The sequence below is a fragment of the Protobothrops mucrosquamatus genome, unplaced genomic scaffold, assembly GCF_001527695.2.
Source record: "Protobothrops mucrosquamatus isolate PMUCROS unplaced genomic scaffold, P.Mucros_1.0 scaffold10, whole genome shotgun sequence".
Lineage (NCBI taxonomy): Eukaryota > Metazoa > Chordata > Lepidosauria > Squamata > Viperidae > Protobothrops > Protobothrops mucrosquamatus.
In genome coordinates, this window is record NW_015386397.1 from 5,109,206 (window position 1) to 5,135,311 (window position 26,106).

The 26,106-nt window shown below is 37.1% G+C and overlaps 1 protein-coding gene across 1 annotated transcript in view; it reads left to right on the forward strand.

The window, feature by feature from the left end:
• The first annotated feature begins 5,247 nt into the window (after positions 1 to 5,247).
• The window catches only part of MLLT6 (MLLT6, PHD finger containing), a 101,205-nt gene continuing 80,346 nt past the window's right edge, over positions 5,248 to 26,106 (forward strand). Inside the window, exons 1-2 of the mRNA XM_029283061.1 lie at positions 5,248 to 5,356; positions 23,023 to 23,102. Of these exons, the coding sequence (XP_029138894.1) occupies positions 5,248 to 5,356; positions 23,023 to 23,102 (189 nt within the window). The remainder of the gene's footprint in view (positions 5,357 to 23,022; positions 23,103 to 26,106) is intronic.

Genomic DNA, 26,106 nt, shown 5'->3' on the forward strand with positions numbered 1-26,106 from the left:
TAAATGTAAAAACAGTAGATTCAATGTAATGTAAGGTCAAAACAAAAAGCTAATTTTAGAGTGGTGGTTAAGGCCTCTGGTCAGAACCTGGGAGAATATGAGTTCTAGTTCTGCCTTAGGCATAAAGCCAACTGAGTGACCAGTCACTCTCTCTCAGCCCTAGGAAGTAGGTAATGGCAAATCACTTCTGAAGAAACTTGCCAGGAAATTGCAGGGACAAGTCCAGGCAGTCACCACGAGTCAATATTGACTTGAAAGGACATGTGCATGCATGCGCATGCACGCACACCCACCCACATACAGAAGTCAAAAGCAGATTTTATATTAAAAATCAAAGAGCTCTATTTAGCAGAATGAAGAAAAAATGAGGCCACTAAATGTAGCAGGAGTGAAACAACATAATTTAAAACACTCATCTAAAAATTATTAGCTCAGCCCCTTTATGACTATTAACTCCAAATCTAAAATTATCTAACAATATCAAGGTGCATTATCTATTTATTTATCCATTATAGTTAGATATTTCCTTTTTTCCAAGAGGATGAAATGACTTACACAATTCATCTTATCTTCATCAAAACTTTACGATTCAAGAGAGGAAAGGAAATACCCTATGAGCTTTGTAGCTAATTGGAGATTTGGATCTTTCTAAGTCTATCCCTTATACCTCCTGCACTGTGTTATCTCAAGCCCTTGAATTGATTCAAGGAAACAAAGGCCTTTGTTATCAGGTGCATGAAATAAATTGAAAATATAGCAGGTGTGAAGATACAGAGGAGATGTTGCTATAGATCACTTTAAAACTAATTGGGAAAGTGGGGAAAAGGTATCAAAAGACTTCCTGATTAATTTGAGTGCTTCAGCTGTCAGAGATATACTGAGCAGCCCTAGGAAATAAATTAAGTTATATTATACTTTATTCAAATGTTTTTATTAATTTATCAAAATATAAGATACAGAAATACAAAGAAAAATGAAGATAATGGGAAAATAAGAAAGGAGAAAGGGAAGAGAAAAAAGTGTAGGGGAAAGGGGAAAAGGAAAAAAAAGCATTGACTTCTGACTCACTCTTTTTGATGCAGTAGAATAAGGTAGTAATATAAAATCTCAGCATTTTACTTTTATATAATATATCTTAGCCACTTCTATAAATCTAATCAGCAAACCCAAAATCAAATTTCATTTTTTTATACCTCCAAAAGTGGTTTCCAAGTAGAAACAAATTAATTGTGTTCTTTTCTTTAGAAAATTAATTGTGTTCTTTTCTTTCTAGCCATCTCTGCTAATTCCATCAATTTTTGCAGCCACTCGTCCATTGTGGGAATCAAAGTATTCTTCCATTTTTGTGCATAAAGTATTCTTGCTGCTGTCAGCATATATAACATCAAAGTTCTAGGCTTTTTTTAAAGTTCTTTATTCATTAAGCCTAAAAATAAGGTCTCTGGTTTTATCTTTCTATTCACTTTAAGAATCTTCTGTATTAAGATGTGAATCTTACTCCAATATTTCTTTGCTTTGTCACATGTCCACCATAAATGGTAAAAAGTTCCCTCTTTACATTTATATTTCCAACATTCATATTTGTGGTACCTTTATACATTCTTGACCATTTCTCTGGTGTTAGATACCAACAATACATCATCTTATAACATTTTCTTTTAAGTTATAATTTAATATGAATTTTAGACCTTTTATCCACATATTTTCCCATTGTTCAAGCATATGTGCATAATTCTTTGTCCACTTACATATAATGTTTTACATGATCATTTTCCAAGTTCAATTTCAATAACAATTTATAAACCTTAGCAATAATATGTTCATTGCTATTACACAATAGGATTTCCAATTCATTTTTCACAAAATCAAATCCATAGCTTTTTTAATCTAATTTAAAACTTTCTTTAAATTGTAAATATGCAAACCAATGGCAAACATGTACTTCTGACCCTAACTCCTCTTTAGATTTGAAGATAGAGTCATCATAATTGGAAGATATTATTTGACCATGAGTCAACCAGTGTGGCTTCACCACTATTTCTTTTCCAAACAAAGCTTCTAAGGCGACACTCAAAGGGGCATCTTCTCAGAGAAAAAATATATTGTACTTTGAACAAAAGAAAGAAAGCTTGTATGTTCCACATTTAATTCTCACTCAGTCCATCCTCCACTCCACTCCATTCTCTTTGAAAGTTATTACTCCCAATGTAGCAACCTTTAAAAGGGGAGCTTGAAATAGATCCAGAAGGGCTTCTTTAAGGTCTCATGTTTAATCTCCAATTATGGTTTGTTCCTTCAAGCAGGGGACCATTTCAGTCCCCAGATGAATAGCTGTAAGTACATGGAATAGAAGAGTTTGTCACAAATCATTAAAACTAACAGGGCCTTTCTCCACTTGTTTCTAACTATGACTTTTTTCTGCTATTATCTGGTTTGTCTTCACTTCATTGTCATGAGCTGTTTCTAAGTGTACCATTGCCCAAAGTAGTATTTCTCCCATTAAACTGACAGTATCCAACAGCAGCCAAAAGCTATGAAATATCTTTATGCTTTGTCAGGCATTATGTCAGAATCAGATGATTAGAGAAGCGCTTATTGGCAGTTTCAGCTCATAGTCACATCTTAGGTTCTTGGTAAACTTCAGCTGCTCTTATTCTTGCATTGCCTTCTCAATGTGATGTGCCCAGTTCTTTGAGAAGGCAATACAAGAATAACAGCATCTGAAGCTGACCAAGGACCAAAGATGTGACTATGAGCTGAAACTGCCAATAAGCACTTCTCTAAACGTCTGACTCCACTTCTGACATGATGCCTGATAAAGCACAGAAGATATTTGCTGATTTCTTTTGAATCTGCACAAGAGCAATAGAGCTATATTTTCTAGCACAGAATAGGGATCCGCTTTCTGCTTCTCTGACCGCCTTTATATAATTGCATGCAAAAGCTTCCCTATCAGATACACACATGTGCCATTTCACATCCACTACAGAGTGATGGAAACAATCAGTAGCTAGTAAATTAAAATAGTGGCATAGCAAAATTGTGCAATAGTTCAACTGACAGAATAGTAAGTACTTTGACCCTATATCCTTGCTGTTTCGGGGCAAGGCAGCATAGCATAATAGTGGGATGATATGACTAACCCCACACTTCCCAATTGCTTTTTGAACAAAATGGGGAGGTACCTGGAAGTTGGCATTTGTTGCCGAATCCTAAATAAAATGCTGCCTGTGACTCACTATCGTAGCGACTCCAATCATTTTTTTTATTCAATTCAGAACTAAGTGTAAGAGGAGTGGCATGGGAAGAAGCATAACAATGATGCACACGACTTACAGTCAGATTTGCTCTGTTCCTAGTGCAGGGTTGTGATTACTGGTGACAAGCTTAGAGAAACAGTAAAACAAGTAATCAACCAATCATTTTGCTTATCATGTGCTACATAGAACAGCACTATTCAACAGTAAACCAGAACAGCTGGCAGACTAACAATCTACAGTGGAGGCAATGAATTTCATAGCAGTACAGTTTTCTGCAAACCCAAATGGATAGTATTTTAATTCGCCAGAGGGGAAAGATCCATAACAGTGACCAATAACTCCATCCCTCACAAATTGGATTAGTCTTTTTTTAAAACCATCTAAATGGGTAACATAATGAAATCTGATGCTGGCAAACTCAATTATTTAACTTTATGTTGCATCAATAAGTACTTCCTTTTACCAGTTCTTAATTTCCTTAATTTTAGCAGGCAACCTGAATTCTAGTGTTGTAAGAAATGGAAAACGAACCTGTCTCTTTTCATCATGCAAGATTTTACAAACTGCTCTCATGTCACCTCTTACTTTTCTTCACAAAAATCTCATTATTTTGATTCTATTGCAAGCAAACACATGCTTAAGAAGAATCCACATCCAGGGCAAGATTGAATTAACATTCTCCCTCTCCCATAATTTCATTTTGGAGCAACTGCCCAGATGCCAAGACCTATCCTTTATTTCCTCCAATGCCTGCCCCAACATATGGGCCTAATTTACTTTCCCAAATTTTCAGCCAGCATATAAACCAAAATGAAAGTGAGAGTTTGGCCAGATATTTATTTATAACAAATTTTCTTTGACATTTTGATTAGTCCTAGTGAAATATATCTCTAATTCCCTTGATTCTTCCTTGTGATTCAACACAGCTACCTCAGATTTTGTCTGGTTTGGGATATTTATATGTTTGTTTCATTTTTGGAATGGCTATATCAGCCAGATGTTATATAATTTTAAATTGTGTTAATTACAGTTTGCTGTTTTACTGCACATTGAATAAGTGTAGAAGTTATACCATATGGATTGCAACAATAAATTATAACTGATTGATATAAACTAGGCAGATTTTGAAGCCCACATGCTCCCTTTCCTATTCCCCTCCCCCGTAAAGATTTGTTTATTCGCTGCTTCAACCAAAAGGTGGCGCTGATGACGTTTTTATCTGTCAATCGTTAGATAATAGGCTTTTAAGCGAGCGCAATATTCCTCCTCCTTTTTTCTTTTCTTCTTTTTCCCCTCTCTCCATTGCCCCATATTGGACAATAAACAAGAGAGGAAAAAACGAAAGAGAGAGAAAGGAGAAAGGGAGAAAAGTGTTACCGTACTTTAGATGCTAACTCCGTCTCCCCCTCCTTGAGGAAGCCGGAAAAAGAAACAAATAGCACCCCCCCCCCCTTCAGTATGGTCACAGAAAAGCGGGTCGCGGTGTGCAAATGAGATAGAAAGGCAGCAATAAAACCGAATAAAGCTCCCACACGCTCCAGCGCGCTCCGGCTGCCCCCGAACCTAAGACTTCTGAGCCATAATTGCTGCGCTGTCGGCTGCAAGCAGCCAGGGCGACGTTGTGTGCGTGTGTGCGCGCGTGAGCGTCGGGTGTCGGTGAGTGTGTCTGTGTGCCTGGGGACCAGCCACCGCGTCTGCCCGAGCTCAGCGCCAGAGATGCCGCCAAGCTCTCTTTTGCAAATAACAATGTGGCATTTTCGTCCGGGGGGGAGGCGTCCGAGCCTTCTGCCTTCTTCCCCGTCATAGCGGATTGTGGGGGGGCATATCTTTTACATATCAAGGCGGGTCGGGGGAGGAGAGAAGGCCCGAGATCAAGAAGAGGAAGAAAAGGACGAGGAGTAAATGCGTGCTTGGAAACAGCGGTGCCAGCAGTAACACAACAAGGGGGTGGGGGTGGGAAATCAGCAAAAAAGAAACTTATGGAAGAATGAAGGAGATGGTGGGCGGCTGCTGCGTCTGTTCTGATGAACGCGGCTGGGCAGAAAACCCTCTGGTCTACTGTGATGGGCATGGCTGTAACGTGGCGGTGCATCAAGGTAAGACCCCCCACCTAGCCTTTCCTCCTCGCGGATACCTTGGCCAACACCCCCTCCCGTTCCCCGCCAAACCCGGACTCGCCTTCTAACTCTCCGGGCGCTTGCCAGAAGTGGCTTGGCAGATCTGGAAAAAGACCGTGGGGATTAACCGGGACCACCTCCTCCCGCACTGATTGCCTCCCTAAAACCTTCGCAAGCTTTCAGTAAAATAAAAAAGCGGCGGGATTGGTTTTCGACATGGTGGAAGAAGAGTTGGAGGCGGGCTAAAACGTACATCATCATCGCCGCCACCACCACCACCACCACCATCATCATCATTGTTATTGTTGTTGTAACCGTGCATTGAAGGAATTCTAGCGCCTTTTGTTCAGTCGGGTACACTTGACAGGGGAGAGGGAGATGGATGCAATCCTGAGAAAAAAAAGAAAAGAAAGAAAGAAAGAAAGAAAGAAAGAAAGAAAGAAAGAAAGAAAGAAAGAAAGAAAGAAAGAAAGAGATTTGACGAAAAGGGTTAAACGTGTGGTAGCCTGTTTATGTTGGCTATGAAAAGCATGATTTTAGCCTTTCCTTCTCCATTGACTATATGAGTCTGTCTATGTAGTTGCACGTAGTTGTTGCTTTGTTTCGCTTTTCTATTAATTTTTAATTGCACCACCATATAAAGGGGGTGAAGATGAGATACATCTGAATGCCAACAGACTCTAGAAGCAACTGAAACGTCAGTTGTAATGGATGTTGTAAAAAATATATTATTTGACGTAGATTCAGAATGGCAGTGACCTCTGACTGTCTCCCTTAGCTTCCTTCCGGATTAGCTGAGCTTCTATTATTAGCTGCCCTGTAACATTGGGGATTTTTTATTGTTTATTTTAATGTTGTGGGTGGAGAGGGGGAGGGGAGACTTTTTGGTCTGCAATTGCAAGGTAAGTGAAGCAAAACAAGGTCCCCAGGACCAACTTTGGAATGTTCTTTGCAAAGCCACCCAGTGTAAAGAAAGCTGAAGTGTGTGTGTGTGTGTGTGTGTGTGTGTGTGTGTGTGTGTGTGTGAGAGAGAGAGAGAGAGAGAGAGAGAGAGAGAGAGAAGAACATTCTCTTATTACCACTTTCTAGTTACCTGTAGTAGATCATTAATCTTGGACATATAAAGACTAAGGTGGAAATACCTCAGTTACACCCTGCCTCAGATCTAGGTTTATTGCTGTAGCCTCGCACCTAAGGTTAGCTGCTGAAAGGAGAATGAGCAGAGTTTAGAATTCTTTGCTAAGGTGAATAGTCATTTCAAAAGAGAAGTTTTCACTTGGTCATGTACTGGACTTTAGTTTTGTGGTAAATCAGCTCTTCTAGAACATTCATTCCCATGGCAGAATAACTGGGGCTTCCTTAGTCCCTAGTCTCCAAACTTTATCAATGATAGCTGAAATTTAACTTCTGTGGATATTCTCCCTGCCCACAGATACTATCTTCACTTGGCAGGACTTATTTGTTTAGACAGTCTTTTGAAGTTTCCTGGAAATTGGAGGAGGTGCCCAAACAGAATTCAATTCTTTTTTCCCCCTATTATAAATCTTATAATAAATTTATATAACCTGGTTTTATAACTGACATCTTTTTAAAAAGGAAATAGCTGTGACAGGAGATGGCAGTATCTAATCAACTTTGGCTGATCTGGAAAAAATTAAAGTGTTGCTAGATGGGAGACCACCAGAACATCCCAGGGCTGAAGGTTAGACAGAATAATTGGCGGCGGGGGGGGGGGGGAATCCCAGAAGAACATAATAGCAAATGTTCATACAGGTAGTCCTCAACTTACAACAGTTTATTTAGTGACCATTGGTAGTTACAACTGCACTGAAAAAAGTGACTTATGACCGTTTTCACACCTACGACCTTTGCAGCATCCCTGTGGTTGTGTGATCAAAATTCAGACGTTTGCCACCGACTCATATTTATGATGGTTGCAATGTCCCGGGGTCATGTGATTGACTTTGGCAACCTTGTGACAAGCAAAGTCAATGGGGAAGCCGGATTCACTTAACAACCATGTTCCTAACTTAACAACTGCTGTGATTTACTTAACAATTGGCAAGAAAGGTAAAAAATGGGGCAAAACTCATTTAACAAATGTTTCACTTAGTTTGGCTTTATTGTGGTTGTAAGTCAAGGACTACCTGTATTGTGCAAATACCACAGTATTTATATATGCATGTAATTACATGGAGTCAAGCTTGACTTCAGTGGGCATGTCAACTATTATCTAACTTGATCAATGGTCTGTGGAACACCAGTATCAGTGGAGTTCACCAAGTGGTCCACCACAACCTTATTACATTTGCCACCACTAAAACATTCAGAACCTGCTAAGCAGCTTAATTCTGCTTCTCTGCCTTCTGACCATCAGCTGATTTGCAAAAATGGATCACTGGCCAAAAACTTGTTTATGGTGATGCATATGTGATAATACATACATAGTGAGTACTTCAATTCAGAAAACTGGCAATAGTGAAACAGAAATTGGATATAGTTACTGACTCAAGTCTTACGCAAGTAACATAGCCAAAAAGAATGAATTAGAAACTCAATAGTTAATATCAAACATAGGACTTTAGTAAAGACTTCTTCTTGGTCCTCTAATGCTCAATAGGTTTCTGTTGAAGAACATTGTTGACAAGTAAGCATGAGTTGCTACAATGGTATGGAGTATTTAATGCTTAATTTTGAATTAATGTTTAGTATAACGTTTAATTTAAAAATCCTCTTAAAATGCAGGGGATGGAGTACACAAATGCAAGTATAATCTCTACATTACTTGCTAAAAAATGTGAACTCCTGAGCTTTTAAAGACAAAAATGTAGGGGTGTGTGTTTAATTTGGCGTTTCCTGCATTTTCCAAATATTTATCTAGTTCTGAACAGCAGAAAGTTTTGAGTATACTGATCTAGTGAATCACACTTTGTTCATATTACATATTATATATTTCATAGTATAGACTTAACTAAGGTTACAGCTGATCATTTTATCTAGTAGTTTCCATAGTAAAGTTTGAAATTAATCCTTATTTGAAATCAAGTCTATTTAGTAGCTTGGATGCTAGCTCTTGAATATCCAACACATAAAAATAATTAGACATACAAGCAAATGAGGGAGAACATTTGCAAAAAAGAAAACGTGTCAGGTAGAACAGCATCTATAGGGAAAGTTTAAAAAGTTAGTGGTTGCAACAGTCCTTTTTTTAATGTGTTCATCAATAAAAATGCACCTACAAAAAGAATTGGATATCAGTCACACTGCCAGAATACTAACTTGATCTTTTGACAACACCTATCCCATGCTGCTGGTTAGCTGACTGTTTACCTGGGTTAGGGAGAGCTGATGCACTTAGATGTAAAGCTAAGTTATAAATACATTCACAGTGATTAACGGTTTGTAAAAAAAAAAAAATGTTGACTAGCCTCTTAAATAGGTAGCATTTCAGATTTCCTCTTTGAAATATTGGCAATGTAATTTAAAAGCCCAGGATTTTTATTTGACTTATATCAAAGAGACTTACTAGGATGGGAAAGCACATTTTGTTCCTCCAACACCATATTTATTTATTAAAATTTAACAGGGTACAGGGTACATTACTGTGCTGGTTTTGCAGGAAAAGTTTACTTTTATCTTGGATGTACAAAATCCAGTTTGGTCAGATAGAACAATTAGCTTAAAATTTACATGTAAAGTCATCATAGTTACCTTACCTACTCTAGTGTTGATTACACCCTCTGGGAGAAATTAAAATGCACTACTATCGATAAACACCTCCTTTTTCTCATACAAAGATTATACGCCAATTCCACCTTGAAAGTTAGGTGTAATCCTCAAGGGACTTTAACCGGCTCAGTAATGGTACAAAAAGGGGTATGGCAGGGTTGCATCCTGTCTCCCTCCCTTTTTAACTTCTATATCAACCCCCTGATCGATCTCTTACAGAATCCTGATCTGCATCCGCCTAATCTAGCACATCGCAAAATCCCGATTCTTCTATATTCCGACGATGCGGTTATTATTTCACAAACTCTTGTAGGACTGAAGAGAGCAATTAGGGCAACACTTGGCTATTGCAGACAGAACAAGTTGGTCTTAACTTTGATAAATCAAAAATTTTAGTTTTTGCTGAAAGACCCAGCCAATACTCTTGGAAAATAGAAGGACATAGTCTGGAACAGGTTAGAACATTTAGATACCTTGTGGTGGACTTCCACTCGCAAGGGACATGGAAGGCATATCTGGATCATACATTGTAAGCAGCCAATAGGTCCTCAAATGCAATTAAACATTACTTTTACACAGGTGGAGGTCAATTAGTACCTGCTGCCTTAAAACTTTTCGAGGCCAAAACATTGGCACAAATTCTATATGGGGCACAAACAGGAATCCTTACAAAGAAAAACTTGCTAGAAACCATACAAACCAAATTCCTGCGAGCCATCTTAGCTGTACCCAAAGGAACCCCAAATGCCCAATTAAGAATTGAGACAGGCATGCCTCAAATCCAGGTAAGAGCCTGGAAGATGATGATCATTCACTGGCTTAAAATGCATTTCTTTCCAGAGGGACTGTCCCTGTTAGTGCTGACTGACAACTTCCCCTCCCCCTGGAAGCAGGCTATTGATCATAAACTGGGCTCTTATGAGCTCTCTTCGGTATTCTTAATGTCCCTAGGCTTTGACCAAGCAAAGCAAGTAGTATTCAATAGAATGAAGGACATGGAGTTCCAAGAAGAACTAAATAGGTTGCCTTGCCACAGTAGGGGTAGAATCAAACAGGGTGTGTGGGAATCGGCAAGATATCTGAATGATCTGACCTTCCCAAAACAAAGAATAGCTTTCTTCAGAGACAGATTTAACATTCTTCCCTCAGCACTCCTCCAGGGCAGGTATAAGAGAACACCAATGGCAGAACGGGTATGTATATGTGGTAAAGGAGAAGTTGAAGATATCTCACATGTTCTTTTGTACTGTGAGTTATACCAAGTTTATAGGTCAGCATATATTCTCCCCTTATTAGAGAGATTGCCAGGAGGGCAGACAATTTTTATGTAGGCTTTCTCCTCCAGGACTCAAACCCTTCTATCACGCATGCAATGGCAAAATACTGTGTTGCTGCAATGTCCACAAGAAAAAAATTGGTTACAGATTTATAGCCGTCAACTTGTGCCAATTTTTTGGAGATATCTCTAATAATTTTTGGAACATTATATTTACTCACATACTTAGTGGCTTTTCACTCACATAAACTAGGGAGTGACCCTAACATTCTGAGAACATGTATTTTCTTAACAGGTATGTTATTATTTACAATTAATGTCAGTACTATTTTTTTAATATATTGTAAAATGTGACGTCTATTGCTGGTCTATGACCGTAATAAAGTTGTTGTTGTTGTTATTGTTATTATTATTACTATTATTATTATTATTATTATTATTATTATTATTATTATTATTATTATTATTATTGTTAGTGTAGATAACACAAATAATTAATAAGCGAATAAAGCTGTGTAAAAAGAGATAACCTTTGAATTGTGGTGGCTAACGGGTGGCTTCATGGCTATCTATTGATTTAGGAGACAGGAAACAGATATTTGCAGCCAGACTATATAATTTTTGATGGAACTGAAATCTTTCCCTCCCTCCCTCCCTCCCTCCCTTTGCTATTACAAAGTTAACCCAACATATTCCTAGATGCTGATTCATTTTGAAATAATTCTATAATTTAAATTTGAAATATTTCATGATAATGAAGAAGTGTGAGAGCTTTGTGTATCCGCTTAGTCTCTAGGCAAGGTGCTTATGGATGGGCAACTTCAATTTTTGCTGCTCTCTTTATCTTTTTAGATTCTGGCTTATTAAACTGGAATTAGACAAAGGATTGTTCTTTATAAAGGAAGACACATGGCCATCCAATCAGAATTCCTGTCCTGTCCTGTGCTTTGTATATCTCCTGTTGTAATGATGGAACTGCTCCTTTCCTTTCTTATATACAACATTTAGCATCTCAGGGCACATGAGACAGTTTCTTGAGAGAAATGAGTCCAACTCCATATTCTTCTTTCAAGTTCAATCTCCTTAAAGAACACTATTAACATCATTAGCTTTTAATTGCTGATAGGAAAAAGTCAATCCAGACTGTGTTTAGAAGTGTAAGAGTTTTATGTGCTGGGTGAATGAATATTTTAATACCAATAGAGAAAAATATTTGTACCTCAAACCCCACTCCTTACCAGGACTGATGATGCTACCTGGTATGTGCAAAAAAACAGCCAAGTTCAGAAAGCACTAAGGACCCCTGAATATTTTAGTATTCTGAAAGCAGTAACCTGGTTGTTGACAGGTGTTATTTACCTGTTAGGTACCAATAGTTTTCTAGTTGCTGTTCAAACTATTGCTTTTGATACTGGCAGAATCAACTTCTTCTCTCTGTATCAGTTATCCAATATACTCTTCCTTACACACCCTAACCCTAACCCTTACACAGGGAAACGTTTTGGGTCATTGGCTCATGAGTTGAACAAAAATACATAAATTTAAAAACGGAAGGATAAAAAGAACCCATTTTCACAAAATATAGGCAACCAAGCCAGAAGGCACTGTTTTTCAGTCACTGTTCCAGCTTTATGAAATACCCTCTCCCACTTCTTTTTAACTTTTAATCCAAGCCTTTTAGTATTCTGGAAGCCATGAAATTGAGTTTTTATTTTTCATTATCACAATTACTATAATTTACCTTTGTGTTGTTAAAACTTCAGTTAGTTATGAGGTTTTTTTAAATTCAATTAATTACACTTAACCGAGAATGTTTTTGAATTTTAAGGAAGCACTTTTTAAATTGTTTTATAAACTGAGTTTGTAGAATAAATAATGACATCAATTTTACTCAAAAGTACAAGTAGTAGACAGGATGGCACATTCATACAATCATGGGCTGCAGTATCTCTCTGGGAATCGTGCTTCATATCCTGTAGGTTTTCTGATCTACTTACTTTTTAATTTTAAAAAAATGGAAAATTGGTACGCAGAAAACTTAAAAGGCCAACCTAAAACTACATATTTATTTAAAGATTGCCTCTTTAGAAAACCAAAATGATAGGAAGATATAATTCAGTATTTTATTTGAAAATGTAAAAAATTGCCTCCCAAAAAAGATCAAGATATTTTGGGGTGCTAGAAAACATCAGAAAAGATTAAAAGGATACTGAGGAACAGCACCATCAGTTTATATTTTGATAAATTAGTGACTTGTAACTTGCTATGCTCTGTTTTATAAATAAGCAAATCCCCTTCCCATAAACACCATTTTATCGCAACACTAATAACTTCCTCTCAAAACTACACATACATCCACTAGTCCAGAAAGTTAGCTAAGACTGAAGAAAATCATCTTGACCAGGTATGCCTTGTCTAGTAGAGTTTTAAAAATGACTGTGAGGCCAAACAGGATTCAAAAGAAGGAAAACTGATGAGACATTTCCACTGAATAGGTGGATAGACTTTCATCCTCGTTCCGTTCCTTTACCAAACAATCACAGGTACACGTAAAAGGACACAAATTGTGTTTATTAATTATCTATCTTTTAACCAGTGCCTGATTAATGAAAGGTTGATATATTTTCATTTCAGTGTGCAAAGAAAAAAAATAATTCAGACTTCTACAGAAGCTATAATTCATTATAATAAAAAACTGTTCTTAATAAAAAAAAATTTATTTCCTTCTCAAGAAATATACTAGATTCAAAGTCACATGTAAAGTGACTAAAGTTTGATTTAATTGATCCTAAAGTTTGATTTAATTGATCTGCCAAATTAGGCAATGAGGCTTCTAATTAGTTAATTTGTTTATTACTTTTCTACCCTTCTACAGCCTTAAAAATACTTTGGGGTTTCAACCCCCCTGATTTTCCCAAAATGGAGAATAATCAGCTGCTTCTCCCAGCATAATCAAATCGGTCAGGCAACTTCTGTTGAGACAATGTGGTCCTATAAGTAATTTGAGGCTGAGCCTTGAAGGGCTTTATATGTTAAAATTAGTATTTAAACTACATTCAGGAGTTAAGGGAGCTAATGCAAGGCCTGCAACATAGATACAATATGATCCTACCAACTATTCCTGGTGAGGATCTGATCCACTGCCTTTTCCACCAATTTCCCATCATCTCTAATGGAACCCTGTTGAGTGTATGTTGCAGTAGTATCTATGGAGATTCTCAGTCATCCAGATCATGGTTGTCCCAAAGGGGCTTTTTCAAGAGGCTTTGACCTCCATTCCCCACCATCCAGTCAGAGCTGAAGAAGCTTCTTGGATGAGAAGCAAAATGTCTTCAAAGAAAAAACAAGGAAGTCCAGTTGCCTCTTGAAAAAGCCCCTTAGGGATGTTACAGTAGACTAAAACATGATGGGGGTGGTGATGGGGGCATGAGCCACTGAAGCAAGGTTCTCATATCCCAGGTAAGATCATAACTAGGGTATCTCTGGTACTAGGCAAAGGCCTCCTGGGCATGCCTTTCATTTGCTGATCTAGCAGGAGCCTCAAGTCAGGGTAGTGCAGCTCTGTCTAGAATTACTATTGAGACCATATGGAGAATCTAGAAGTACAGTCTTGCTAGATTTACATTCTAGCCCGTTCTTTCCCATCTAGGCCCTTACAGTCTCCAGGAACCAGGACAAACCTTTGACAGCACCTTCAAGGTAGAGTGAGGCTGCAAATATAAAGCTGGATGTTATGCCCAAAGCATCAGCTGACCTCCCCTAGCGGCTTCACGTAGATATTAAATAACTGGGAAAGAACTGACCCATGCAATCCCTCACAAGGGAGCAAACACCCTGCCAATATCTGCTCATCTCCCACATTGACTCCTATTTCTTCTATGCTCTCGTGCAAAGAGCTGATATAGTCTAGGAAAAGGATTTCTCCATGAAATTTCACTGAGTGAAATTCTTCTTAGTCTAACTTCATGTGATATTGTGAATAGAAGGTAGAAACGTGAATATCCGTATCAACTTTTTTCAAAAAGAAGAAAGGTTGAGATAAAAACATACAAATGGGCCAGTCCTATAAATGCTCATTCAGAAGTTAAGTTTCACCCTTTTCAAATAACATATTCACAGATAAATGATGGCCTCAGATACATTACAACTAGCTGATGCTCAAGTTTCTGGAAGTTATAGTCCAAATATATGGAAGGACTTCTTTCTAGAAAACTGATGCATGTGGTTGCAGATTAACTTTTTAGGATCACATCTTTTTGGTATTTGTTCCTAGTAAATTAAAGCTCTTATCCCCCTTTGGAATCCTTATGTTTTTCATGTAGGATGCTGGAATTATTTATATGTTCATATCCTTCTGGGCATATTTATAGTTTTTTTTACTAGTTTTTCCTTTTATGGTAAAGGAATAGTAAGTGCAAATAGTAACAAAGGGAGGGGTGGAGAAAGGAAGTAAGAAGGGGACATCAAATTTGAAGAAGAGAATATTAGCAACAGATCTTACTGGATGTCAGTTTAAGTGGCACATTTTAAAATAAAGTTCAGCAAAGTTGGGGATCCAGACCTGGGCAATTAAATAGCCAGGATTTTCAAACATGGAAATAAGCATGAGAACTTCAGTCTCCTGATTAGTAGATGAGAGTTGTCTTCTGGTACAGTACTGTAGTAATGAGTCTGGCAACCATGAGTATTCCCATGAGCCACTTGTTTTCACTATCAAATAGATCTCAAAACTCAGACATAGAATTGATTAATAAGAATGAATCTGTAAACTCTGAACTTGCCTTTGAAACAAGGTTGAGAAGATGAGAATCTCAGTTTAGAAATAAGGCATCACAGAAAGCGTCACATTATAATGATCAGGATCTCAGTATTTTTCATCCTGTCCTATCAGCATGTTTTTTATTAATTAAATATATCGATTAATATATCAAAATACAAATAAATATTTGTATTTTGTATTGATTAGTCTTTTCAATCTAGTGCCCTTCATTTTTTCTCTCTGCAATTATACTTATGTTCAGCTTCTCTAGATGCCCAGCCTGGGCAAAATAGAAAATAGAAGATTTAGATCTATATATCTGGGGAGAATACCAATTTGCAGACAATTACCTTAGTACGTAGGTATGCCAGCATTTGTGCATAAAGTTTTCTGTTTTTTATTTGGATGCAAAATATTGAAGCACATACAAATGAGCATTAAAGACTACTCAATGCACATGTTCAGCCCATGAAATAGTATTCAGCATAAGAACTGTGCTCAGAATAATATACTCTTGATTTTTCCATACTCTTACTTTGTTTCACTTGTCTAATTTTCTTTTCTTTCTTTTTTCTTTAAAGTACTATTGATACCCTTACAAATCACTAGTGGATTGGGGTCTACTGATATCCATAAATACATATGGACCGCTCCAAGATTTGCTATCATCTAATGGTTATCCAAATTTTTCCATAAATACAGCTAAGTATCTATGGACAGTTCTAGATCTTTGCTACCAATTAATGGTTATCCAGATTTTTGAAGCCCAGTTTTGGAACTCTTACATTAAACCACCACCACCATCACCACCACCACCACCACCACCACCACCACCACCACCACCACCACCACAACAACAACAATAACAACAACAACAACAACAACAACAACAACAATAACAATAATAATAATAATAATAATAATAATAATAATAATAATAATAATAATAATAATAATAATAATAATAATAATAATAAAGTTGGAAGAGACCTTGGAGGTCATCTAGTCCTACCCCCTGCTCAGGCAGGAAACCCTATACAATTTCGGACAAATGGCTGTCCAGTCTCTTAAAAACTTCCAGTGTTGGAGCATTCACTGCTTCTGGAGGCATAGACTTGCCAATGCCATTTTGCATACTGTAGCTATTTGGTAATAGATTATATGATCCTTGTATTTTTCCAGTATATTTTTTTTTTAAAGCTATCCCCTTTTTTAAACTAACACAAGGCAAATCTGCAAGGACAAGTTAGGCTACAATACAATGCAGCATGGTGCAATGTGTAATAATGATGGATAGAGACCTTGAACAATAATCATTGATATGAAAATAGAAAAGTTACAACTATAGGCTTGGAATATTTTTTTCAGTATGATTTCAGAGAGAATATGAGAGAGTATGATTTCAGAAAATATTATTTGTCACTTAAACACAGCAAGTTAAATGGATTGACCAAGATGACTCATACATCTCCCGGCTATTTTTCTTTTCACAGCCACGATGGGAGGTTCATCTTTACCTGTAATTACCTGAGCAAAATGTCTCTAAATGGCTCTAAATTTTGACGTTTCATCTCTTTATTCACACACACAGATACACATATACTGCCCACACTCTAACTACTTCTACTATACGCGAGGACTTATGTGTGCGTATTCAAACTGTTATACTTCTTTGGGGACTTTTTGTCCACAAAGTTGATAAGTGAATCAGCCATCATTAAGCAGAATCAGCTTCCCCCATTAACTTTGCTTGCCAGTAGTCGGCTAGGGAGATTACAAATAGTGATTGCCATGACTCCCAGGATCCTGCAACTTTTGTAAATATGCCTTTTGCTAAGCACCAAATTTTTGTTCATGCAACCGTGGGGATGCTGCATTAGTTGTAAGTGCGAGGACACTTTTTTCATAGCCATTGTAACTTTGCACAGTCACTAAACAAATGGTTGTAAGTTGAGGACTTCCTATATACATTTATTTCTCGGTCCTGTTAAACTTTGATAGAAGTTGCCTTACAGTCAGAGTGTTCATAACATTTCTTTATTTAAACATTTCTTTATTTAAACATTTCTTTATTTAACGTGGTTTTATTCTATTTCTCATTAATACAGTTTTTGAAGGGATTGAAATACATTTTTGCAATATGAAATACAGACACTAGATAGAAGGAAAAAAGGAAAAACAAAAGTGGAATCCAAACCATATAGACCAGGGCTTTTCAACCTTTTCACCCATTGTACCACTTTTAGGATATGGCAACATCCGAGTACCACCAGTTGCCTAGCAAGGTGTCAAAAACTTGATGACCCCCCCAAAAAAGGAAAAAAGTGATGAAGTACAGGTAGTCCTCAACTTACAACAGTTCGCTTAGTGACTGTTCGAAGTTACAATGGCACTGAAAAAAGTGCCCCCCAAGCCACAGCTGAGCAAGACACCTACCTGCCCACCCAGTGGCGCTCTTCCTTCTGTCCGAGGTTTTCATTGTTGTGAGCATTTCTGTTGAGGATTGGCAGCGGGGGTGAGGTGGGGGTGTTTGGTTTTTATTCCCCCCGTTTGCTGGGTGGTTGCAGCAGGTTTTGGTCACTTCACATGACCCTGGGACACTGTGACTGTCATAAATATGAATCAGTTGCCAAGCATCTGAATGTAAATCACAAGACCCTGGAAAGGCTGCAACATTCCAGCTGATCGGCGCTTCTTCTGGGCTCAGCAGAAGCGCCAGGATCAGCCCCGAGCTCCAGCTGGAGCCTGGCACTGATCCTGGCGCTTCCACTGAGCCCTGACAGCCCTGCAGCTCCAGCCATCTCTCGCTCAGGCTTGTGCGGTGCTGCCACCAGTTCAGCTCATTCCCCTCCTCCGCTACCAATTTTCTAGGATGGTCGCGTACCACCTGCCAGGTGCCAATGTACCACAGGTGGTACCCGTATCACTGGTTGAAAAGCCCTGATATAGACAATACTCATATAGCAAATATGATCCGTATATGAGAATGTAGCTGAAAAGAGGTTGTCAAAATTCACAAGAAGAGTTTTCTGTGTCATCTTAGCAGTTGACTTCACCTAGGATCTTCTACATGGTGATAGAGAGGAATGTACATTAAAAAAAATGAAGATTGCACCTGTGACCTCATGATCAAAATCTACCTTTGTGCATGTAAAAAGGGGCAAGGTTTTGCATGATTACAGCCACCCTCTTGGATTATATATTTATTTATATCATTCCATCTTTAGGACTGTCCATCTTGCATAAGCAACCTTGAGCAGCAAACAATTAAAACATAATATAACGCAAAACAAAAATAAAACTTAATAAATAAAGCAGCTGCCTTTGGATGCTCTAATAAAGCATCTGTACTAACAAAGGCAAGATTGTAGGGTATTGCAGTCAGAGCATTCGATGTTAACGAGCAAAACTATGAATCTGAGTCAGTTGAATTGTTGTGGCTAGAATATAATGGGCACAGCCAAGTGCTCCACTTTGAAAACTGATCTAAAAAGTTCACTGATACCAATTTCATTACCTTAAATTTCTGCCATGTATAACCATTTCTTGCAGTGTTTCAGATCAGTTTGATCTAGTAAGCTTCCACAAAGCATATCTTTTGTGAATGCTTCTGTATTAATTATAACTTTGGGACCATGACTTTGTGGTCATAATCACAGATCCTAATGTCCCCCCTTAACGTGAGAATGATGAGATATTCCAATAATTCTTTTAATCAGTGGAACAACCTACCTCCAGAAGCTGTGAATGCTTCAACACTGGAAGTTTTTAAGAAGAGATTGGACAGTCATTTGTCTGAAATGGTATAGGGTTTCCTGCCTGAGCAGGGTTGGACTAGATGACCTCCAAGGTCCCTTCCATCTTTATTATTATTATTACTCTTTTCAATATTTTTTCAATACAAAGTGGAGATGATTGCACTGTTAAAAGAGTGGGCTGGATTTAGAACCCTGGCAATTGACCAACTTTGCTATCTTTTAGAATTGCTGGCATTTTCAACTGGCTTCTGGACTAGTGTGGCGTCTCTTAAATATGACAGAAATAGATCCACTGCAGACTTTCGATAAGAAGCAGCATAGTATTTCTTACACATATAAACTGTTGAAAAGAACTTAGTGAAGCTTCAAATATTGCCTGACCAAATATTAACCTTCTGGTTTGCAAACATGGAATGGGAGTAGGAGTGGGGGATTCATGTATTTCTAATTCAGTCAGTATTTCAGAAGAATGCTTTGGAACATTTTTGACAAAAGAAAGGAAACAAAAGTTATTTAAATGACATCAAAAGAGTTGAGGTCCAATATTGTATATATATCTAAAGGAAGTTCAACCTACATTTGAAAAGCTCTTTTATAGCTCCAATGCAGGCTACTTGCACTGTATGTGAATAATTATATCCCAATTGCCTTCGTAGCAACCAAGAACGTTTAGTTGCAAGGGAATTATTTCAGTGCACATCAGAAGTCTCAATGGACAGCTGGGAAGACAGTATATTCCATTGCCTTTTCCCTTCGGTGACTGTTTTGAAATGATGCTTAGAAAGATATCAGTATTCTACATTCTGAGAAAAACTGTGTTGTAAACTGCATTAACTTAAAATCAGAGATTTTGTTCTGTAACACAACAAAAGTAAAAGATTTTGTTGTGACTCCAACTCAGTGGAGGGAATTCAGACTAGAATATTCTCAAGATATGACTTTTCAAAGACATCTAATAAGGGAGAATCCATCAACCATTCTAAGCTTACTTTATCAGACTGTTCTACCATCAACTAAAATCCGCATTCCTTGCAATGTTAAGTCCATTGAATTTATCTCTTCAGAGGTAGTAGAGAACAAGTTTTTCTGCCCATCAGACATTTGAAGAGTGCTATGATATTCCTGTCTTCAGTTTTCTGGCTCTCTTCTTCAAATTAAACAAGACCAGTTACCTTAAAATTTGTTCCTTAGCATACTATCCACTATTGTGATTACCCTTCCTTTAAATTATAAAGGACATAGGTGAACTGGGTTCACCTAACCCTAACCCAGTTCACCTATGTCCTTTATAATTTCTAAGGCCTCAAATTGGACCTAGTAGATAAAATATATGACCAATGCAGACTAATGTGAAGCTGTCATTATGCTATTCTGAGAACTCATGTTCCATTAAGGCAACCTGAAATTGCATTAACTATGTTTGCACGTACATCACGCTGCTGACTCACTTTTAGCAATAGAGCAAACCAAGCAAATGTACATATTCTAGCTTAATCCGAGTACTATTTTTGCTTCAGAGAGGCGGGGAAAAAATAAGAAAGGTCTTTTATTTGTATCAAAATTTGTTAATTTAATTCAGGCCATATTTTAAGTACATCAAGGCTATTCCTATATACAATAAAATAAATATATGTAGTACAAGGTATGTCAGTTGTCAAAGGCACAGATCCCAAATTAATTTTTGATAGAAGATTATTATGAGTATTTAGAACAAAAAATAACTACATCAGATGTTCTTAAAATAAGCTGCCTGCTACTGATATATAGAATATTAAGTATAATAGATACATAAATTTCCTATTATAGAGTTGCACATCCCACAGAATGTTCAATTATTTGGACAAGCACAGTTTTAAATAGTAATCAGGAGGAAGATATGGAAGCATTAAAATTATTTTGATTTCCCTTCTCTAATTTGAAAATTGCAGTGTTGATATTTGATATTTTATTGATTGCATGTTTTTCCTTACCATTAGATCCAAATTAAAATAATATGTTAAAAATAGTAAGATTCAAATAGATTGACTTAAATTGCACTGATTTGAATGGGCCTTTAATGGTAGCTGCATCTGGATCCAACATAATTAATACACATAACATTTTTAGCTACAGACTTCTCTGATGTACAATATATGCCTTTTTCTTCAGAAGTTGATTGTAGAAATATACTAATTTTTTTCTTCAGAAGGTGATTGTAGAAATACTATTTTTTTTCTGAGTGGTAGAATCCTGTAGATTGAGCATCTGCTCTAATAATTTATATCTAGAGGTGAAACCTTTCAATTAGTTGGAACAACTCCTATTTGTGTGATCATAGACCATAACATTGTAGTGATACAGTGATCTCACTGAACGAATGCAGTTGGGATTTCAGCACTTTGAAAGGATTTCTAAAGGGGATTTATGTTTATTAAGCCTATTCAGTGTCTTAACCTTGATTTGGTTAGATCTCTGTATTCTAGAAAATCAGTGGAAAATTAACTCTTATGTTCATAGCTTACCACAAATTTTGGCAGAGTGCTTTCTGGGAAAGCTGGCAGTTTAGGAGTTATTCCTGAAAAAAATCACTTTTATTCTCTGTCAGTGTGAAATCATGTCTCTTTAAACAAACATTTTTACTTCTCTTGCTTCATTCTGTTTATTAATTGATACAGTAGTTTGGATCTTTATGTCTTTATCTTCCCTAGGACATTTTAAGTGATTATTATTTTTATGCCTTTTATATTTTGTAAGTTGCTTTGGTTTCTTTTTTTTTTGCATGGGAAAAACAGCACCATATTTTCATCAATCAATCAATACATATTTTTTTAGTATAGCGCCTTTTGTTCTGTTTCCTCTCTTCTGTTCATGATTTTCCTCACTTTCATCTGTTTCTTTCAACAGGAAGGAATATTAATAACATGTTCAATGAGATCGGGATCTTTTTCCCCTCTCCTTGCTAAAAAGGAATGCAGGACTCTTCTGTTTGCCAAGGCTTTAATGCTTTTATTCATTTTCTGTTTCCTATAGTTGTTTGCCCGGCCTTCTCTGGGAATCCCTTGCATAATTTCCTTGAGACACATAACCTATGCACTAATGTTAAATTTTTGATAACTATAGAAAGAAAAAGATTACCACATTTGTTACATTTGCATTTATATGGATTATTAGACTGCTATCTACTCTCTTTTCTATTCCAAACATAGAAAATGCCAGAGGCGGCACTCAGAGCCCTCTCTGTGGGCACACACACCGTCGCCCGAGTCCTAGGCCTTCAGCTGGGTTTTATAAAATCTTTGTGCTTTAGGCCTCCGCCGCCGTGTGCAAAAAAAAAATTTCAACTTCTCGCGGGAAAAAAAAAGATCTTGCAAAGTTGGAATTGATTGATTGAACTTTTTAGTCCCACCCAGTCTGCTGTTACCATCGCAACCACGCCCACCCAATGGGCCACACCCACCCAGCACCTGACGATGCATTAGTGGGTTTTGGGTTGCAGTTTGGGCACTCGGTCTCTAAAAGGTTCACCATCACTGTTATAGGATTTGACGTCCAAAATTTCTAGTAGATTAATCTTTAATATTTAAGCTGCTTTGCTAAATTTTAGTAATAACTTACAGATTTGGGTAGACTTGGTAGTAACTTGCTGATGAATAAAATTTGTTTTTAATGACACAACAGTAAGGATGTTGTAACAAGTTCCGATTCTTGATACTATAGCAACACTTTAAATATAAAACTACTCAGAAAAAAAGGAGCGATGAGATTTTTTTCAAAGGAGGTTGCAATATGACAGATTTATATCATTAATGATGCTGCAAGCTACATGCAGCCACCAGCATGAATTGGGACCTACCAGCTCCTTGATGCCTTTTGTTTTGTGATATTAAGGAGACCGCAAAAACAGGAAACTTACTGAGTAAATACTGTACATGGCCAGATGTCTCTATTTAGCTTGGTGGATCACAAATCGTTCAGACTGAAGAACCATGTTTTGAGAGTCTAAGTCAAATTGCTAAGAGCTTGAATAATACAGGATTGTATTCCATCTTAGATTTATGGCTGAAATAGGAAACTACCAAGGATATCAAGAAAAATATATAGCAACCCAAATTTCATTCTTAAATTTTCTTGTTTCTTCTCTTAGCATGCTATGGAATTGTTCAGGTTCCCACCGGACCGTGGTTCTGTCGAAAATGTGAATCGCAAGAAAGAGCCGCCAGGGTGGTGAGTATACATTGAAAACATGTCAGAAGAACAGAATAAAACTTGCTAAGCCTATGCTAGTTATTATATGGTTCAGAATAATAGTTAACCACTTAAATGTGAAAGGTGCAGAAATGGAACATGAAAACAGAAGCCTACAACAATTGCTTCACTCTGCATCTGAAGCATTGGTAGCTTCTGAACGTAGAACTTCTGTAACATTTTTATAGTTGATATTTGTATTATTATATAGTTCACCTGCACTCATGTAAGTCAAATTCTAAATACACTACTTAGAGGGCATAGAAATGTCTACCTCCTATCCATGTTCTATACCCCTGAAAAGCCCCTTTATTTTAGTTACATCCACATTTCTGTCATATTCACCATCTTACTAATGGAAATGTGCATACCTAATTTGATTTGTTTAAAAGGGGAAGCAGTTTCTTTTTCTTAGGAAATAATTTAATTTTTCATATGCCAAAGAATCTTTTCAGTTCTAGACCTGCCAGTTTTTCAGACCACCTCTGGTCTTGTAGCTATACAGGCAGGAGTGGAGGAAAGAAATGTTGATTTTTTTTCCCAGATGAATTTGATTTTTAAAGTCATAAAGGACATGATTATTCACTTTTACTTATATTAAATTGGTACATTGGCAACATTTCCTACAGATGATTTAAAAAACTCAGTCACTAAGGTAAAGTAAACAAGAATTGGTTTACTCTGTTAAACAAGGAGCAAAAGGCCCTGGAAACTCTTGACTATACAGTACTCAAGACACAAATAAATCCATTGCCATCTACTGGCTAAATTAAGAAAGTATTCTTTTACAACTTGTTTCTGCTGAAATAGCAACCTCAGCTGGTTCCTTTTAGTCTTTTGTTGGCTACTCCAAGTATGCTTGGGATTGGGGACAAATCTCATACCTAGTCAGAAATCTTCTGATGGTATTCCTCTCCTCCCCAGATTTAAAACATGAATGGATTTTGTGTAGATAATGAAATTGTCATGGTGTGATTGACAAGAATGGTCAAAAGTTGTGCTGGCCTCAAAATGGGGAAGGTGTAATTACGTACATTAGATGACTACAACACCAAACCATGATCTTCTTAGCCACTCAGTGCAGAGAGAATGCAAGACTATGAAAGGAGAGAGGCGTTTCCTGTTCCTGGAGTTATGAAAAATGCGAGTTTTGACAGCTTTTAGACCTAGCCCTTTTTGGACCAAAAAAGATAGGGCAGTTGCATATATTACACTTATTACACATTTGGAAAAAAAGATGTGGAACTTCAGAAAACAAAACAAAAAGGGTTTAAGTTTCTATAACATTGGCATATCCTGATTTATATGTTAAAGGCAAATTTATATAGAATTACTATAATTGAAATACAGAGAAAATTAAATTTTGGGCAGAACGTTGATCACAGGACCTGCGTGTGTCTGCTTCTGGCACAGTTGCAGCAGCAACTTCAAAGCTGCTCCTCTCAATCTTCCTGGTTCCATACTTTTAAATTGGGCATAGATCAGACATTTTAAAGTTGCCATAGGTGAGAAGCACTGGGTCAGATAGTTCTGCCTAAACCAGGATGACCCAGAGAACAGAAGGAAGGAAAGATGGTTCATTGTGAAGTAATCTAGCTGGGACATGACAAAGATTGTTTTGTGGGAGGGCTGCATTTGTTAACTAAAATCTCCTTTGAATCAAACTCAATATCCATAATTTAGTATAGGGAGATAATAGTACAGAAGTAATGGGACCTTGCCTTCCTACAGAATAATTTCTGACCACTCTATTCTACAGTCTAGTAAACCTGATGGTCTCCCATCCAAGTACTAACCAATCCAAATTTTCATGGTTTTTCATGATTATCCAAAATTGATGAGGTCCTGCTATCTGAGGAAGTGGAAAAAGAGTAAGAGGGTGGTAGTAGTTAAGCCAAGAACGTCAGGATATAAAGAAATATATAGGTAGCCGTGCAGCAAGGAGGAGGTGAAGAAAGAACCAATGCTCATCTGCTCTTTTTTTGTGAGCTCAATAGAAGAGGAGCTTAGATGCTTTGGCTTGTTGTTGTGTTACTATTTTGATTCACTAGGTTTCTGCCTGGTAAAATTAAATAATTGAAGAAGCAGTAAGTGGAGAAAGGAATGAAGTATCTGGTAATCCTAGCTAAGAGAGATAATAGAAGTAAATATGTCATAATTAGAAAGAAATGCAGTGCTCTAGACCAGCACGCAAAATGGATCTAATTCTGAACCTTAGGAACATTTCTTTATTGTTAGCTAAATGAGTGTAATTGGTGCTTACATTTGTAAGGGTTGAAATGAAATGCTCTAAGTATTATATCTACAATATTTCCCCAGTGCAGTAAGTCTTGCAATGTGGATTCATAAGATGAATTTGTCCCCGGCTACTCCAGGAGAAACAGATGAGGGAAAAATCCTGCTATCTGAATTCTTGCTTATTGTAGCTAGTATTTCCCTAACTGATGAGCATGTTCAGAATTGAAGTTTTTTATAAAAATGAGAAGCTGCCTTGGAGTAGACCCATTTCAGGCAATGGAGAGGCTACAGGTACAAGAAAGGAGGTTATGTTGAGGAGTTCTCCGTGTTCGTATGTTTGGTATAAGTTGTTATCTTCCTCCTCAGGAAATAATCTGTATTTATTACTAGGTAAAAAGGAAACATGAGTCAATTTCTCATCAATCTGGTATATTTCAGTTAAGAATAACATGTATATTAGTACCCTTGCATGATGAGTCTGATTTACAGTAATCTTTTAAGAGATATCATTTCCCCTGTTTGATTGAGGACAAAGGAAATTCCTCCTAAAAATAAAGAGAAAATAAATATTAAGATTAATTAGAATTAAAACAAACTTTAAAATTTGCCAATTAAAAATGCTACTATCTACTCAAAGGCAAAAATAGAAACCACAAAAGGCAATATATATTTACAGTCATGAAGAAATAATTCTAAGGGGGAAAAAGATAATGTTTATACTAAATTTTCTACTTGAATGCTCAAA